The sequence below is a fragment of the Chenopodium album genome, chromosome 25, assembly GCF_948465745.1.
Source record: "Chenopodium album chromosome 25, dcCheAlbu1.1, whole genome shotgun sequence".
Classification (NCBI taxonomy): domain Eukaryota; kingdom Viridiplantae; phylum Streptophyta; class Magnoliopsida; order Caryophyllales; family Amaranthaceae; genus Chenopodium; species Chenopodium album.
The window spans coordinates 22,715,447-22,735,286 of NC_137858.1; the positions used below are offsets into that span (position 1 = coordinate 22,715,447).

The 19,840-nt window shown below is 36.1% G+C and overlaps 1 protein-coding gene across 1 annotated transcript; it reads left to right on the plus strand.

The window, feature by feature from the left end:
* Positions 1–6,905: 6,905 nt before the first annotated feature.
* Positions 6,906–16,849, plus strand: LOC145613031 (calcium-transporting ATPase 1-like). The gene is made up of 7 exons (XM_081668099.1): positions 6,906–7,352; positions 9,370–9,424; positions 9,529–11,465; positions 13,307–13,465; positions 14,769–14,940; positions 15,634–15,932; positions 16,095–16,849. Exons 1-7 carry the CDS (start codon positions 7,176–7,178, stop codon positions 16,332–16,334), a joined length of 3,039 nt encoding a protein of 1,012 aa, XP_081524225.1. The 5' UTR covers positions 6,906–7,175; the 3' UTR covers positions 16,335–16,849.
* The last annotated feature ends 2,991 nt before the right edge of the window (positions 16,850–19,840 follow it).

Consider the following 19,840-nt stretch of genomic DNA (forward strand, 5'->3'; position numbering starts at 1 on the left):
CACTTTAGTATCAACAACTTGATGCATTGACTATGCTACTTGATTTGCTCTAAAAATACTAAGCAATATCAATCAGGGTAATCTAGTTGGGATAATTCAATTGTACGATACTCCAAATTCTCCAAACAATACCTGAAAACTGGAAAATAAAAAAAGAACAAAATTGCTCAAAATAATTGATGCATAATCACTAAACATTCTTGGAAAAAAAACGAACATAATGTATGCATAATCGCTGAAAACTCTTGAAAAAATTCAAGCATAATATCTGAAAATAAAATCTGCTTAAACATATATACTCAATACAATATAATCGATGCAATTTCAGTTACTAAAATCAAACAAAATGCAAAAGAAAAGTTGGTTGGTTTAATGTGCAACAACAATAAGAATGATGATTGGAGCTACTAGAACAAATATAACCAAATATAACCAACAGCACATAAGAACACATTTTGAGCAGAGTCATCTTTTAATACTTTAGCCACAACAGAAAGAACATAGGATTTTTTTTAGAACATTCGAATATTTTAGAACATAGGCCACAATAAATAATTTAGAACATAGATAATAAATCTAACCACAGATTATTTCGATTTTTTTTTTTTGTTTTTGCGATTTTTTATTACGATTTCCTGTTCATTTTCGTAATTTCATTAACAAATTCAAATCAGTGAAATCTAGGGTTTGTATTTGCGAAAATTCTATTGAAATCGAACAACAAAATTACAAATTCAAACAATGTATAGATGAAAACAATGATATAAAACGAAATCGAAGGAATATGTACCTAAATTTGAAGATTGCGAAATCTAGGTTTTTATCGCAAAAATTTATACTTTGCTTGAACAATTTGACTTGTTTAATGATCCTTGTTGCTGAATTTTTGCAAAAAAAAATGAAGGAAAAAGTTGAAAATCCTTCAAATTATAGCTTCAATGGCGATTTTTAGAAGTTTGAGGAAAGAGAAAGCCATAAACAACTATGGAAAAGAGAGAAAGTCATGGGTTGCATTTTTTTTAAAGATTAAATTAGTTTTTATTTTGTTTTAATCCCGACCGCTCATTCAAATCTAATCCTACGACTAAGATTGGTTCTTGTATAAATAGAGTTCTTATATAAGGAGGGGTTCTTACCGGATCCCTCCACTATATATATATGTCGCTCCAACTTCGAATCGAAACATGATAGTCTAGGTCCCACTTAAGGACCTGAGGGTCCGGGATTTGGGCCTCTGAAGGCCACCAAATCCCAATGCGTTATACCAGATGAAAAGTGATAGCGAAGTTGAAGTTGAGATTATATAAAAATGAGTCGCCCAAAATTTGGGATTATTAAAAGTGATATGTAGCACATTTCTTTGGAAAGAGAAGTGTATAGGATGAGGACATGTACCTTTACCAGATTGAGGTTTTTTTTTTTATTTTTTTTTACGGGACCAGATTAAATTTTCAAATACTTCTTACTAAGTTAGATTAGATTAGGTATTTATCTTTCAATCAATAACTTAATACTAATACAGAGACCGGGAGTGGCAAGTGTCACATACTAGTGCTGTTTTTTCCCTCCAAAACTTCCTTTCGGTAGGCGTCGTTCGAAGTGCGCCTACGTTAAGGCACGTGTGAATATGCTTGGCAGTCATACGAAGTGGGAATTGACATATATGATTAGGGACAAGGAAAGTAGGGAGCCGCCAACAAGTTTTTAAGGAACTTGTAAACCGGGCACGGATCATTTAAGGCAACCACGAACAAGGGACAACGATAGGCAACAACGATTGACCCTTGAAGGTTACACCCCATTCATAATACATGAGATTACTAACTCCGTATGATTCGGAACCACGAAAGAAGGATTGGGGATGATGATACGAAGTGATTCATGGAGTCACATTCGCCCGTATCGGCCTCTACTCGATTCTTATTGTGAAAAGTATTTTTGCGATCTCAAAGGCATACAAATAATATTCAATTCGCTCCAAACTATTATTATGCTAAATTGGTTGAATATTAATGCAACACATTATTCTATAATATTGTGATCACTTGATTAAACAACAAGATTAAAGGAACCTAAACTGGTTGTCCAAATTATCTTATTAGGCGTGATTTTCAATTACATATTCCCTTTAAACATGCAATATGGTGATCATAATAACAAAAGAATAAACATTAATATTGGAAGCAATTCAAAAATAATAACATTAGTCAAATCAAATAAATATAAACCTAATCATGATACTAGTGAAAAGGAATGGTGTCCTTCGAACAACTATATTATTCCGATAGAGGGTTCGGAATTATTAGAAAGTTAATTATTCAGTGAGGTCAAGTGATCGGAATGCCTTGGTGGAGGCCACTTCTGATCAGTAATATTAATGTACAATTAATATTACAGCTTAATCTTGACTAAACCCTCCATGTCACACCCAAGCAACTAACGAGCCGAAGCGACGAATTAATTCGGAAGTAATTAATGAGTCGCCCGAGTAATAAATATTTAGACGTCGAAAATTCGAGCTTGGAGCATCGAAACCGAGCGTCAGAAGTCGAGTCGAAAATAATAAAAGACGAGACGAGAAAATACAATTAAATCAACACAATGACCAAAATACCCCTAGCATTGGAAAACCGAGTGTTAGGGGCATGTTCGAGCTAGCAGCCCGCACCAAGTGCGGGGCTTGCTAGCAAGCTGCAGCTAGAAGCCCACACCTAGTGCGTGGCGTGCTAGCATGCTGCAGCTAGCAGCCCGCACATGGTGCATGGCATACTAGCAGCAGCCCTCGGCAGCAGCAGCCCGCACGCAAGTGCAAGGCCTGCTGGTCGAGGAAGCTAGCAGCAGCCCGCACTCTTGGTGTGAGGCCTGCTGGGCCGAGGTATGGACATCAGCGCTAGCAGCCCACCTTGGGTGCCTTGGTGCCCAAGTGTGGGGCTACCACGTGGCGCAAACTTATTGGGGGTTGGTGAATAAGTTGGCCGGTTTTGGGAGAGAGAGTGGGGAGCAAGTTTGGTCCCCCCTTCTCCAAATGGTTCTCACCTACCCTCTCATGTGAGCCTGCCACTTGTTGATTTATTAGTAGTTTGATTATTAATTTTATTTTAGATTTAAAATAAAATGGAAAAATCAAATTGTCCGCCCCACATTGATGGGAGAGCTTTTCTCACTCTTGCTTTTCCCTATAAATACCCAAGTTGGGGTATTGGGAAAGGCACTTGAGTAAGTGTTGAAAAAGGCATCACCATTGTGAAAACCTTTGAACACATTAATTACTCAGGTTTTGGTCGGGCCTTGCTAACTCCAAGGCAATAGACCGTTGTCGGTGGTCGAGTTGTGGGTGGACTTCCGTTGAAGGTCTTCGTACAATCGAGACTAAGTTTTTAATGTAAGAGCCCCTTGAGGTCGAGCGAAGCACGCGTCAAAGGTATAATCACTATCCTAATCTTGTCGTTAAGTTAATTATGCTTTATGGTTTTACTTATTACGAGTGTGGTCTTGGATTGGGTTTTCTTCTACAGTGAGTCAGACTCATCAAACCCCAATAACTAGCAATAAAGAATAAGAGTAATTAATTAAGTGAATAAGCTACTCACTTTCCACGTTTCCTTGAATTGCTATATCATGAATAAACTGTTAGTAACTTCAATAAAAATATAAATGAAATTGAAATTAAATTAAATAAAAGTAGAGTTGATTTGGTCCAAACTCTCAGTTAATTATACCTTTCATGCCTTCGTTTAAGGAAGGAACCTCGGGTCAAGTATGGAGTCCTTGGAGTGCTTAGGAGAGAATAGGGAGGCTAGAAATTAGGTTAAAGAGGGAGAAGATAATGATTTTTGGTGTAGGGAGAGAGAGAATTATTTTTGGTGCCCTTGTACTACAGAAAGGAGGGGGTATTTATAGAAGAAACGAGTAGAGGGAAAACACGGAACCCTAAAAGATAAAACCCTAAAGGGTGTCGTGACACGTCAGATGCCTGGCCCGTGACACGCCAAAATCTGGCATGACACGGGACAATGTAGAGTGACGCAGGGAAGTAGCAACCCTAAAATCTTAAAGCACGTGCAGTTGTGTACGCGGAGAAAACACAGAAGTTTCCCGTGCCCTTACCATGACACGGAAAAGGATACCGCGGCGCGACAAAGTCCATCGTGACGCGACACGTGGCGCCGTGCTATGGTGTACAATTTTTCTAAATTTGCACCAGATTCATAAACGCGTGAGAAAAGGGACACAGAAAAGACACGCGTGAGAAGAATACCATGTCATCATGGTACCAGGCGCCGTGCCATGTCATCATCCCCCGCGGCGCGCCAATTTAGCTGTATGTGCGGTAATTCAAGTTTTTGTACACGTTTTTATAATTATGATAACTTTTGATCCGTAACTCGGAATAAGGCATATACTCCCTCCGTTTCTTTTTACTCGCGACAAATAGTATAAATAGCCGTTAGACATTACTTGCAACAAACTATTTCCTTTCCTTTTATAGTATGTTTTTTTGTATGATTTTACAAAATTACCCTTACTTTTGTTTTTAAACACCCTAATTAAACTACTGATTTTATCTCATTAACTTAAACTCTACATTAATTAACTTAACCATTTCCACCAAAATCACTCCCCTCTCAATTAAATTCATCATCACTTTCAATTGCCAACCACCACCATACCCAGAATTTCTCTCTCTTTCTTCACCGATCTCCCTTCGTTGTCGCCGCCTTCCTCGTTGTGAGTTTTGTGGGTCGAAATCGGGGCGAAATAGGTGGTAGGTTTTGTGGGTCGAAATAGGTGGTGGGTTTTGTGGGTTGAAATTGGTGGTGGGTTGTGGCTGAAATAGGTGGTGGGTCGAAATCGGGGTTGTAGGCGTAATCGGGGGTGGTGCTGGGTCTGGGTCGAAGGCGTGGTTCTGGGCGAACTCGGGGGTGGTACTGGGTCTAGGTCAAAGGCGTGGTTTTGGGCGAACTCGGGGGTGGTGCTGGGTTTGGGTCGAAGGCGTGAATTTGGGCAAACTCGGTGGTGGTGCTGGGTTTGGGTTGAAGGTGTGGTTCTGGGCGAGCTCGGGGGTGGTGCTGGGTCTGGGTCGAAGGCGTGATTGTGGGCGAAATCGGGGGTGGTGTTGGGTCGAAATCGGGGGCGGTGCTGCTAGGTGATGGTGGTATGGTGTTAGGTGGTGGTGCTCCTAGGTGGTGGTGGTGGTGCTGCTAGGTGGTGGTGGTGCTGATGGTGATAGAGGTGGCTGTATTTGATTTTGTTTTGTTTTGTTTTGTTTTTGTTGGATTAATACTAAACACATGCCCTTATTTTTTGTTAATTACACTTACCATCTTTTGCCTAGGAGTCCGCAAACTACTAGTTTGTTGTGAGTAAAAAGAAACGAAGGGAGTAATAGATCATTGAAAAGGTTATGAAGTCTACTTTCCAACCCAATTAGAATCAGGTCAAAATAATTTGTAAATTTTAAGATATGTCCGTTTTTGTAGAAGGGTGTCAGTTTTGGGCCGAGTTCAGTGTTTGGCTCATAACTTATTCGTTTCAAATCGGAATTAGGCTTATGATATACCGTTGGAAAGCTTATTGAAAGGCCTATCCAACCAAATAATAATTGGATGAAAATCATAAGGCCAAAAAATCAGTTTCTCTCAGTTTAGTGATGTGGATACGTAAAGTGTGGGGAAATGTGCTAAGAATTGAGTTGGTTTACCAAAAATATATTGAATGGAAATATGGATGTAAGCACTTCAAAGATTAAATACTCAACCCGACCAATAATGGCGGTAAAAGGTTGTTCATCATCGGATTTGGTTTTGGGGAGACATTTTTAGTACACCTTAACCTTTTTTTGTTTAAAATTTTTTTTTTAACCTTTTTTCATATTTTTTTTTGTAAAAATTAGATACAACTATAATAATATCATCCCAAATCTTTTATATAGTATATATGCAAATATATTCGTTTTTATTTTGTGTTCATAATTCTTCCATACATTTACCTAAAATATTATTCCGACTCTTCTTTAATCTTATGATAAACGTAGTATTAGATTTTGCATAAAAAGTTGTAATAATTAATTTATATTATTGATATAAAAGAATTACTTTAAATCTTTTTTTTAAAAAAAAAAAAAAAACAAAAAAAAACTGCATGACACGTGACCTAAACTAAGCTAGTTTCAGCCTTTGAAGCAAAGCCAGAGAGTAACATACCAAATGCAAATGGCCAGTTAATTCGATAAGCGCACCACGCCCAATTGCTCTAACCGCAGTAACGATGAAGTTCCCGTTTGTCCCGTAGTGGGCCTAGTAGCCCTCACCACATGGGCGCACACCACCAACACAACTGCATATGACATTACAGCAGGAAATCATGTCTCCCATTCACTCCAATTAAAGCACCTCTATTCTAATTAATCTTTCCGCGTTCTTCACTTAAATCAATCAACCAAATTAAATTATTATTATCTATATCTATATCTATACTTAGTATTTAAAAACTATAACCAAGAAACTAAGAATGACACATGTCTCCATCTATTCTATGACACTTCTTTAACCATAATGCCACATGTCATCTTACACTATTAATTTTTTATTACACCATTTTTTACACTTCATCTCTTCATCTTCACCTCTCTCCATTAATTCAACCTTTTCCTATTCTCTCTTTAATTTTAGCCCTTCCACCTTCTATTTAAGCCTCCTTTTCTATTAAAGTTCCAAAATTTTAATTTATTTAATCATGTTTCCAATTACATGCATATTATATCGTATAATGACTTACCGATATTTTCCTCACTGATCTCTTAATACAATTTTATATGAATAATCCGTGCATTGCACGGGCCAGAAGGCTGGTTCCTTAATTACAATATAATACCATAAACTCCCTAACTTCCCACTTGTTTAAACAATTTACCTTTTCACTTTCAGACACTCTCTACTTCCATTCCATATTAGCTGCCGTAACAATCCATCAGTATCTATATCAACCTACTACCACTCACTATCTCATCAGAAATTCTTCCGTTGATTTGTTCTTTTAGCGTTGACTTAAGTAAAACAAACTTCAGCTACTTGTTGATTATAACTTTGAAGATTATTAAATCATTGTTTTTCATTAATTTGAGGTTTGATTTTTTTTAGTTTGAATTAGGTTTTTGATTTGATTTGAAGTTGAAGATGGAGAGTTTGCTAGATGAAGAGTTTGTGGAAGTGAAAGCAAAGAATTCGTCTGAAGAAGCGCTTCGAAGATGGCGAAGTGTTTGCTGGTTGGTCAAGAATCCAAAGCGTCGGTTTCGTTTTACGGCGAATCTCAATAAGCGTTCTGAAGCTCAGGCTATTCGCCGTTCCAATCAGGTTTTTTTCTTTTTCTTTTTCTTTTTTTAATTTGTTTTGAATATTATTTTAAGTGTATTTCTGTATATTTTGGTAGATTTTATATTGTTAGTTTTACTTTGATACATATTTTTATAATTTTTGTTGATCTTAGTTGTTTTTTTAAACATTGTTAGGATAAGATCAATGGATCATACAATGACGTATTGACGTTTGAGTATAGGATCTTTATAGATTCCAAAAATTGAATTTAAGAGCACTGTGAATACAACACTATAGGGATAAATTACTAAGGTAAAATATAGGGATATTATTTGAGTTGTAGAAGTTTTATGTACTCAAAAATGCATTAAAACTTAAGCAAATGGGATCTATAGAAATGGAGGTAGTAGAACCCATTAGGCCAATAGTATAGCATACTATTCTATTATCCTGTATAACATCCTAATTTTGGAGGATATAAAAGTAACAAATTTTCGCTCGGTCCTTAAAAAAAACAATATTAGATTTATATACACCCGGTGTAAGGTGCACCCAAAATAATTTTCTACTTATTTAATATTTTTTACTCATTAAAAATCTTTAAATGAGCAAAAAAAAAAAAAAAAAAAAAAAAAAACTAGTATATCAAATAAACAAAAAACCCACCTTTGGGTGCACCTTGCTCTATTTTCACCCTGTTGTATAAAAGATGTTGCTTTGTCCTTTAAAGATTGCATTACCCATTTTCTTATTACGAGTTGTGTTGAATAGGTCGGCAATTATATTACCCATTAGAGAGAAATAGAGCACAAGAGGGACAAAGATATTTGCTCCTCGAATCCTAAATGACTCAATATTCTTGTTATTTGATAAGTAGATTGACAAGTCAATTTTCCTTTGTCCTCAAATTAGTGTGGAATTTCGGTAGGAAAGTGAGACCTATATAGTAAAAACATAAAAGTCATGCTGTCTTTGTTTTCATTTAAATGTATCACTTATGTAATGGTGTACTAGTTATGTAATGGTGTATTAGAAAAAGTTATTAAATGATGAAATTACTTGCATAGACATTTGTGATTTATTCAACGACATATTACACAGTAACATTTATTTATTATTTCCCTACCTTATAAAAAGTACAAGATTACTCTTATGAATAGTGTAATGTCAGTTATATCCTTTAAAATGTGTATTTACATATAATCCCTCATTAATATATACAAGTTTTTTTTAATGAATAGTGTTTGGACAATCGTACCCTCTAAAATATTTATTTACTTATTTGCCCTCATTTATGATACTTATTTATTTTTAACTCTTAGAATAGTGCGTTAATATTTATACCCTAAATATATTTGTTTACATAATTTCACTCCTTAATGCTACCAACAACTTAATTTGTGATGTAAGGCCAAACCGAAAGAGCTTTCGGATATGGCTAGCTATGACGTGCGCATCGCGCAGGTTAGCTCCCCTAGTATAATCAAAAAGGGGCACTATAAGGAAATAACCTTAACTTTGAAAGAGAAAAGTTGAAGTAGGAAGGAGATAGCATGACAACCGGAAAGGGAAATTATCAAAGAAAAAGGGAGATAAAGAGATTATTTTTAATTTTCTTCAATGATTATACACCTTAAGATAGTTAATAATACCTTGCTTTTATAAATGTGTCACAATTTTGGAAAGTGTATTCAATTTTGAAAAAAGTGAGGATGCTAATTTTGTAAAATAAATTTTCCATTAAATACCATGTACTTGATAATATTATTCGTGTACTAGTAGAAATTTAAGTTATCCTAATGTTCATTGTTCTTTAAAATTAGGGGATAAAGATTGTGTTGAAATTTTTCTGTAATTATATAAAATCAAGATAGCCATATGTGAGAAGTTTTTGACGGCCATCATGGTGATCGTAGCTAAAACTTTATTAGGCAAACTTTTAAACCAAGAAACAACCATAAAGTTTTGTTCAACTGCAGGTTTGAATTTTTTGTCTAATTTATTGTGCTACTAATTGAGCTAATTTGTTCCCTTTTACTCATCTTGAGACTTCCAGGAAAAATTAAGAGTTGCACTGTTGGTCTCACAAGCTGCTCTCCAGTTTATACAGGGTATGTATCAGCTTAATAGTTTTCATTACCAATTTAGCAAGAGACTTTCTTTGACATTGTGTTTGACACTTCATTGACCTTAATTATCTTTTCATAATTGCCAGGTGTATCATACTCTCCACCTGAGGAAGTCAAATCTGCTGGGTTTGAGATTTGTGCTGATGAGTTGGGATCCATTGTAGAGTATCGCAACAAGAAGAAGCTGAAAGATCATGGTGGGGTTGAGGGAATCATTAAAAAGCTCTCTACCTCTACCGTGAACGGAATATCTACTGCTGAGTATCTGGTGAACCAAAGGAAGAAAATTTATGGTGTCAATAGATTCATTGAAAGTCCACCTAAGGGTTTCTTAGTTTTTGTGTGGGAAGCTCTTCAAGACATGACTCTCATGATACTTGGAGTTTGTGCAGTTGTTTCTTTGTTGGTTGGCCTGATAATGGAAGGTTGGCCAAAGGGAGCCCATGATGGTATTGGAATCGTGGCTAGCATTTTGTTGGTTGTAATTGTAACTGCGACCAGTGATTATAGGCAGTCATTGCAGTTTAAGGATTTGGACAAAGAGAAAAAGAAAATAGCAGTTCAGGTTACCAGAGATGGTTGTAGACAAAAACTATCAATATATGACCTACTGCCTGGGGATTTTGTTCATCTGGCCATCGGAGATCAGGTCCCAGCTGATGGACTTTTCGTTTCAGGATATTCTGCTGTAATTGATGAATCAAGTTTGACAGGAGAGAGTGAACCCATTCATGTGAACTCAGAGCATCCTTTTCTTTTATCAGGGACTAAAGTTCAGGATGGGTCATTGAAAATGCTTGTTACCACTGTTGGCATGAGAACACAATGGGGTAAATTAATGGCAACTATCAGTGAAGAAGGTGATGATGAAACGCCCCTGCAGGTGAAATTGAATGGAGTGGCAACTGTTATTGGAAAAATTGGCCTCTTTTTTGCTGTAGTTACGTTTGCTGTGATGGTTCAAGGATTATTCAGCCGCAAGTTACAAGATGGTTCTGTGTGGAGTTTGTCTGGTGATGAGGCCGTTGAGATTTTAGAATACTTTGCCATTGCTGTTACAATTGTTGTTGTGGCAGTGCCTGAAGGACTACCCTTGGCTGTCACTTTAAGCCTTGCTTTTGCAATGAAGAAGATGATGAATGACAAGGCTCTTGTGCGAAACCTTGCTGCTTGTGAGACAATGGGATCTGCTACTACTATTTGCAGTGATAAAACAGGGACACTTACAACTAATCATATGACTGTTGTCAAAGCACACATGTGTGGGAAAACTTTGGAAGCTAGCAGCTTTAAGGATTCTCATACAGTATCTGAAATTCCTGATTTTGCGCGTAAAATTCTTTTAGAATCAATTTTTAACAATACTGGAGGAGAAGTAGTTAGAGCCAAAGACAACAAAATTGAGATCTTAGGAAGTCCCACTGAAACTGCTCTCTTGGAGTTTGGATTATTACTTGGTGGTGATTTCATGACAGAGCGGGAAGCATCGAAAATTGTTAAAGTGGAACCATTCAACTCCTCTAAGAAGAGAATGGGAGTGATTCTAGAGATCCCTAATGGAGGTCTGAGGGCACACTGTAAGGGTGCTTCGGAGATTATTTTGGCTGCATGTGATAATGTTGTTGACTCAAATGGCGTAATTGTTCCCCTTGATAAATCATCAGTTGAACATTTAAATGCCACAATTGAAGAGTTTGCTAATGAAGCTCTTCGCACTTTATGCCTTGTGTATCAAGATTTAGAAGAAAGTTTCTCTGCTGATGGTTCTATTCCTGCAAATGGATACACCTGCATTGGTATAGTAGGCATCAAAGATCCAGTCCGTCCTGGTGTCAAGGAATCTGTTGCAATCTGCAGATCAGCTGGAATTACTGTCCGGATGGTAACCGGAGACAACATAAGTACAGCAAAGGCAATTGCTAGAGAATGTGGGATTCTCACTAAAGACGGAATAGCTATTGAAGGTCCTGAGTTTCGTGAGAAGAGCCTGGAAGAATTGATTAAACTGATACCAAAAATTCAGGTTTGTCTATGCTGTTCTGTGGCCAAAATTTTTTACCCTATGTGATTATTGAATCTTTTTTCAGGTCTTCACATTAGCTCATTGTTTAGTCTCTTAAAGATGGTGAAATATGATGTTAATGTTGTGGTGAAATTATGGTTGATTGATATATTTGTCTCCTAAGTTCCTGTAAAGCATAGACACACCATCCAATTGCTATATCCCTATTGAATATGATATCCGACAGTGACACACATGAGACACATGAAAAATTTGTGTCCAGTTTTTTGTTATGCATGGGCAATCGGACAAAAACCATGACAAACCTTAACATGATTTTCTTTGCTATTGGAAATATTACGACAACATATTTTGGGGTTTTTGTGGGAAAAATTGTCAAGAATAAAACAACCTTTGGCCGATCTTCCAAAAATAAAATGACCTTTTGATTATTTCAAAATAAAACGACCTTTGACACACATTTGCTCAAAATAAAAACCTGTTCAATAAGTTAAAACCGGACACTTGTCGTATTGCGATAGGTTTTTTATTTTAATTTTTACATTTTTTTTTAAAAAAAACAATACCTTTTTTCTCTCCTCCCCTTCCACACCAGCTTCCCTCCTTTCCCCTCCCTTTCACTTGCCACCCACAAGCCACCACAACCACCTTCTCATCCTAACTCCCTCTTTTTTGAAAGCCAAACGCTAACCCCCCTCACGAACCAAACTCCCAAGATAACCGCATCAAAAATAGCGGCGATTTTTGTGAGATTGGTGAGTTGTGCTGGCAGTGGTGCTTATCGACATGTGTGATGCGAGTGTGGGATGAAATCAAATGGAGTGGTGAGTACGGTGGTTTTCGAAGGACGAGCTGGAGTAAGGTGGTGATTTGGTATTCTCTGGTGGGTCAAATTTTTGGGTAAGGGAGGTGGGTTGGGCGGGTTTTCTAGTTGTTTAGGGGAAAAGGATGTAGGGTGTGTGGGAATTCTGGTGGTTTATGGAATTCTTGGAGGTGGGGACGTGGGGAAAGGGAGGGGATTGATGGTGGCGGTGAGCAGCAGGTGGTTAGTGAAGTGGTGGAGATTGATGGGGAGGTGTTTTTTTTTTTTTTTTTTTAAATTAAAATCTTTATCTTTAATAAAGGAAATTGTTAATTTTTTTTTTTTTTTAAAAAACTCTAACTAATTACATTGTGTCACGTGTCACAATAAACCTATTAAACCGGTTATCATCCGGTCACATTCTATTTTGAGCAGATTTCCGTCAAAGGTCGTTTTATTTTTGGAAGATTAGCAAGGTCGTTTTATTCTTGACAATTTTTCCGTTTTTTGTGTCCAGCTTTTTTTTGTATATACTCTCTTACAAGTATCCCCTATCTCTCTCTCTTCACTACCACTTCTCTTCCCCTTTCTCTTCACTATTGCTTTCAACTTGCATCAACGACTTCCTCTCCTTTAGATCAATGTTTTTAAAGATTTATTATTTGGTTGTATTATGTTATTTGGATGTTTTATACCATTTTTTCGTTATGTATTAGATGATTGTCATATTCCCTTTTCACATGGAGTAGTTTATATGTACTTTGGTATCCTTAAGTTCATTTTTGTGTCTGTACCCTGTCTTGTGCAACCTAGGTAGTACTTTTGACCAAAATCCAATTAATATGTTCCCTTTTTTCCCCAAATTTCAGTACTATTTTTCATTAAGGTAAAAGCATAGATGGCCTTGTTTTGGGTAGTTTACGTAGTATTGCCAATCTATGCTTCTGTGTACCATGATGGATTTGCCGATTCGTTCTCTATAATATGTGGGCGGATGTTCAATAATCAAAAGGTATATTGCTTAAACTAATTTTTGTAGGTCATGGCTCGATCTTCTCCAATGGATAAGCACACCCTTGTAAGACATTTGCGGACCACCCTTGGAGAAGTTGTCGCAGTTACTGGCGATGGTACAAATGATGCTCCTGCCCTTCATGAAGCAGATATAGGCCTTGCTATGGGAATCTCTGGAACCGAGGTATCCTTCTTTTGAAGTCTTTTATTTATAAAATTTTCCAAAGTTCATAAAATATAATTTTTTTTTTTTTTTTTTTTTTTTTTTTTTTTTCGTATTTAGTGTGGATAAGCACGTGTAAAATGAGTTTACTCTACCGAGGTAAAAAGTCTTAACTTCCCTTTAACATTTTGTTTATGTAAGTGTTTAAAGGGGAGTTATAAATTTGAAATTGTTTTCTACTAATTAAACTAGTAAGACTATAATTTACTACTCCATACTATTAAGTAATTATTTGTATTAATGCTGTCATGATCATCTCCAAAATTTCCCCACCTAGGATATGGTGTGTAGTCTTTGGCTCCTTGTCACGCTTTAAGTACGTGTGAGATTCTCAACGGTCCCAACATTTTTATGGACATTTCATCCTTCATCATGGATCAAATTAGAAACCATCTCTTAAAATAGCTAAGTTCGAGCTTGTGACACTTGGAAGTATAATATCTATGTAGAGTTTGTGTGTATAATGATTTTTCAGAAATCTGTCAAGTCAATATAAATTCTAGGATGTGGTCAAAATTCACATTATTACATGCAATTTGCACTGCTAACCTGGATCAAGCATAAGGGTGTCTATTTTATAAAGTGTCTTAGAAAATTTTGAGAGTTTAGAGAACAGCTAGTACATTAAGTCCACAAAAATTCCAGAAAAGACTTGGTCCTTGAGTTAGGTTCATGAAAAAATTTCAGTATATCTGTAAATCGTCATTGTTCTCCAGATATGGGCCATGTATTTGGATTTATTTGATGATTGAAAAGGGAAAAAAAAAACAGAACTTAGCCTTTGGTTTGATTGGTATGAACTGGAAGGTTTCCATAGGGCTTTTATTAAAAAGATCAGAAGGAAATGAAAGGATTTTATGTCATAATCATTCTTTCTATCCAAATCTCTGATTTGAGGGTAAAATGGTGAGATAGGTAACTGAGTCTATTCTGCCACCTCCAATGTTATGCTTTTCCATCCATTTCCTTTCTACCAAATTAACAGTTTCTGCTTTAAACAAATTTACTTGTGATTTCTTCTATTTTTGCCTGTATGGATCTTACTTTTAAGATGCATGTTCCATTTTATGCTAGAATCTGCTATCATGGTTGACTTAGCAAGATAGTTACTAAATTATTCAATTTTCTTTGTCTTCTAGAACATGGAGCGTATGTGCATTGATGCATTTTCAGTTCTGATCTGTATTGTTATTCTATGAAAAAGATTTTTTTTGTACACTTATGGCTGTTAATATCATAATTACCTTTAACTGTTTAATTTCAGGTTGCAAAGGAGAGTGCTGATGTCATAATTTTGGATGACAATTTTTCTACAATTGTAACTGTGGCTAGATGGGGACGCTCTGTGTATACGAACATTCAGAAATTTGTACAGTTCCAGTTGACAGTCAATATTGTTGCCCTTATTGTCAACTTTTCTTCAGCCTGTTTGACCGGTAAGCCTGTGAACCCCAGTCACGGAGAATCAGAAAATCCATAGGCCATATCTGAAGTTGTAAACATTTTGGGCAACCAAAAACCCATTCTGGAACTTTAACAAGATATATATATACATAGATGAGAATTGGAATTCCACAACTCCACACCGTGACCTAAAATATTCTCCATGTTTGGAGTACTTCAAGAAACACAACATAAGAGGTTCTATCCAAGCTTCAACTTCCTGATAAACACTCTCACAGCCTAAAGATTTATGTACCAACCTTTCTTGACCTCAAGAGATAAGGTTAGAAGCACAAGCACTTTGGTCTAGTCACCCTCATACAATCTGTTCTCTTGCATGCGCTCACTCCATTGTCCTCTCAAATGCAAGATAATTCCAGGTCTTTTATAGCCATCAAGCTATCTTGAAACAGTAATACCAACCATATCCTGAGTTATCCACACACATTATCTCCCCATCACCCCAAGCATGAACTCTAAGTCACTTGTACACATACCTTCATAACACATATCATACAATCATACATGTACTTTCCATATGCATGGTTTGACCTTGTTAATTATTTCTTATTTCATTAGCAATTTCCAATGCATGGTAATAAATAATCAACATCAAATGAACCCAACAACAAATATTTCCACCCTAACACTGCTTTCTGCTTAATTTATTAATTATTTATTTCCAGGAAATGCTCCACTTACTGCTGTTCAGCTATTATGGGTTAACATGATTATGGACACCCTTGGTGCCCTTGCACTGGCTACTGAGCCTCCCAGTGATGAGTTGATGAAGCGGAAACCTGTTGGAAGAAAAGGAAGCATTATCAGTAATGTGATGTGGAGGAATATACTGGGGCAAGCAATTTATCAATTTGTTGTTATATGGTTTCTACAGGCTAGAGGAAAGTCAGCTTTTGGACTAAGTGGACTTGGTTCTGATTTAACATTGAACACACTTATCTTCAACTCATTTGTCTTCTGCCAGGTATTATATATATATTTGATCTTCCACAATGCTTTTCATTGTCTAAATGTATCTTCTTCATACACAATTCAAAAATTGGTAAAGGTGAAGAATGAAGCTAGCATTTCTCATTTTTTCCAAATGTATGATCTAGTCAGCTGATAGCAAAATCTTCTCTTTCAGGTTTTCAATGAAATCAGCTCCAGGGAGATGGAGAAGATTAATGTATTTGCGGGGATTCTTAACAACTATGTATTTGTGACTGTTCTCACTACCACAGCTCTTTTTCAAGTTGTAATTATTGAGTTTCTTGGTGCATTTGCAAACACAACTCCACTTACTCTTAGCCAGTGGTTTGTGAGCATATTATTTGGGTTTCTTGGCATGCCAATTGCTGCTGCTTTGAAGATGATCCCAATATGAAACACTTGATTGGTGCCAGTTGAGGTTGAAGAAGACAATTTTGTAAATTACTGCTTCCAGTCCGTCAAGAGCTTCTGCAGCTTCCACTGTCTGACACAATGATCTGTGCAGATTGCAAGTTCCGACTTTGTGATGGATTGAACATCTGATGAATATTTGTGCATCTTCCCATTGATGAGGGTAATTTTGTAAGTTCTTACTTCACTCTACTTGCAGATTACTCCTGTCAATTCTCGAAAGTGGTGGAATTTGATGGGTTGCTGAATTGATTGATAAAATCTGAGACATACTGAAAATTGTTGCTCATATTATTAGATTTTACTAAGCAACTAGAAGATATTCACATCAACTATTTCTTATGCATTTATAACGGGTTATGATAGAAAAATCTCCTGCATAATCCTTTTATGACGTGCTGTAGTTTACATATTGTGGTCATTCAAAGGCAATTTCTAGGCTGCATATTCATGTATCTATTCTGTATTTGATCTAAAATGCATTATATTCCAGATTCAGATCTGCAGTATCTTTGTTCTTCTCAGTTACTAGTCTAGTATTATTGTCATGAGGAATAGAGAGGACGAAGCCAAATGATGCTCTTTTGCTATCTTCCTCTTGCCATAATATGGGTTACTGGGCTACTAGTCCAAATGATGCTCTTTAGCAAGATTGCATTTTCAGGTGCACTTGTAGACATCTTCTCAAGCCAAATGGAGCAAACATTGCCGATAAAATATATTTGGAATCTTTAAATGATTATCATACGTGTGATGCATAAGCTCGGTGTGTTAAGGCAAGGACGATCTCAATATCATCTCCTTCAAGAATTTTATGATGTTCGGGAGGCATATAAGGAATTTCTTCAAACTTAGATCATTCATCACAATCAAATTTAGTAATGTAATGACTAGGGGAAATACTAGTTGATCAGCCTGATTGACAAAGAATGTACATCAGGGGGTATTTTGGTAAAATTTATTAAAACAGTTGGGGTAAATATGTAATATCAAGGAGACGTAAAAATTTACTGGAAATTGTTGACTAACGTCTTCCTTAGTCAAAGCATAAAATACCTTTAACACCGTTTACATCACTTTCCCAATTTGAAAAACCCTTATTTTTCTTTTCGACTGACGATAATCTTCTCCGACCAAAAAACGCTTGTTTATTTTTGGACGAACTATGATGTCGTTTAATGCAATTGGGACCTTCTCCGACCCAAATTAGTCAAGAAGATGTAATATTTGGCGAATTTAATTCATACCAGCTATTATATGTGCGAAGAATTCATCTCAAACGAATCTAATTCAACCTGGTGAATTTAATTCATACCTGGCTAATTTAATTCATACAGCTTTGGCACTGTAAGTTAATTGTTGCTTACTCTGTATTACTGCGATTATGTTTAATTACAAATGAAATTTGACGAACTGATCTTCTGAATGCGGCTACATTTCATTTGCTTTGGCACTGTAAGCATGCATTGATGTTTTACTTTTTTTTAAATTTTTTTTAAAGCCATTGATATTTTCTTGTTGAAAAGCGTTTCTTTTTTTTTTTTTGGTGCTCGAAAAGCGTTTCTTTGATTGTGCTTTAATTATGAAGTTTGTGATTGTTATTATCTAAATGCATGATATCAATGCCTTCTTTGGTTATATTGGTCGGATGTTTGGGTTTGATGTTAACGTTTAGATTTGATGTTGACGAGGTTAATTGCCACGTTAAATGGTCCACACTAACGGCAGAAAGCTGCCCGTCACGAAAAACAGTTCAAAGGAATACAAAAATAATATCAAGTACGCTGTGTGGCCCACAAAAACTCCTGATTTACAAAATTTTGTAAATAAGGCTGATTGCCCGGATCTGGCTCTACTGACTAATGAGGTACCCTTCATTCCATTATGTTGTAGGCAATAAGATGATTTTTTTGGATGGTACTACACGAAACTTGGTAATTATTCTTTGAAATTTGGATATCATTTTGTAAAAATTTTCAAAAACACACTAGAAGGGGTGTCTAGCTCTTCTAATGTGCCTGTTTTTTTGGAGAAAAACATGGGAGATTGATGTAACACCAAAAGCAAGAGTGTGATCTTGGAGAATGTGTCATAAAGCACTTCCCACAAGTGCTGACTTGCACGAGAGAATCAACACAATCTCGAAGATATATACTAATCACAAGTTTGAACTTTTAAGACTTTAATCAACTAAAAAATGATTAAAAATCAAATATTAGTTAAACATGAAATTTAGAAAGTTAAGTTTCAACCAAATAAACAATTACAAGTTGGGTCTTTGACATTTTAGGGGCTTTAAAAATACAAATTCACTATAAACATTCATACTTGAAGCAATTAATTTACACAAATGTGAAATTGCAAGTTTATATGAATAATGAACTCACCCAATTAAGGACCAATAATGACTTCATAAATATGCTTAATACGGGTTATTATTGCAATAGCTCAATGGTGTAACCATACACATAATCTAACATTAACATGCCATAATTAATCAAAGTTTAAAGATTTAAAATTTTTCGTCAAAAACAAAAACCCTTCAAAAAACATGTTTTTGGGTGGATTTTGGCTTCTAAAGCAAATACAAAGCGGGACAAAAACGATTTAGAACATCAATTCCACCCAAAATATATTATTTTTGGGTCAAGATCGGAGTTCATTAGCCAAAATTAGCCTAAATACGAGATTAAACTAATTAAAAAAATGAGCAATTGTAACCTGGCTCTTATACCACTGTTGGGTTTTGTGATGTCCAACACCACGCGGAAGGAAACCCGCCCAAAATCCGCACACATATTAAAGCAACTAAGCATGTATTAAAACCATAATAACATAATTAAAAAGAAGAGAGAGAGAATTATTACCCTCGTAGCGTGCTTCGCTCACCGTTGAAATCGGACTTGGAAGCGAGGAGTTCTGCAAGCACGCGAACCTCCAACGGCTAACACCCTCACTACCGAACCGAACCGGTCCCTACCCCAAAGCTTAGTCGGGGCTAGAACAAGATTAACTTATTGTAAAGGTAATCTCTATTTGAAGATCTTTTCAAGTTCACCAACTCAAGTGAAAATCTCAATACCCCATGATGGGTATTTATAAGGAAGTATCCTCAATAATTGTCATCATCTTTCGATGTGGGATAGTTGGTAAAGTGAGAAAATCCATGAATTAATTTAATTCTAAATTAAATAAAAGGTAAAAGGCATGTTCATAGTCAAATGACAAGTGTCAATCCAAGGGAGGGTTAGGTAAAGACCACTAACCCATCCTTGGAGAGCAGGCATAAACCCACCAACCCCATGTGCATGGCACACCCAAAGCCTTAGGTCTAATTCTCCTCCCAAAAATCAGAAAATAATTAGTGTCAACAAGAATTGTACGTCAAAGCTTTAAGCCAAAGCTTTTTGGGATGATTTGGGATTGATAATACATTTGTATTGTTGTCAAATTCTCCTCCCAAATATCATAAAATAATGGTGATATTTA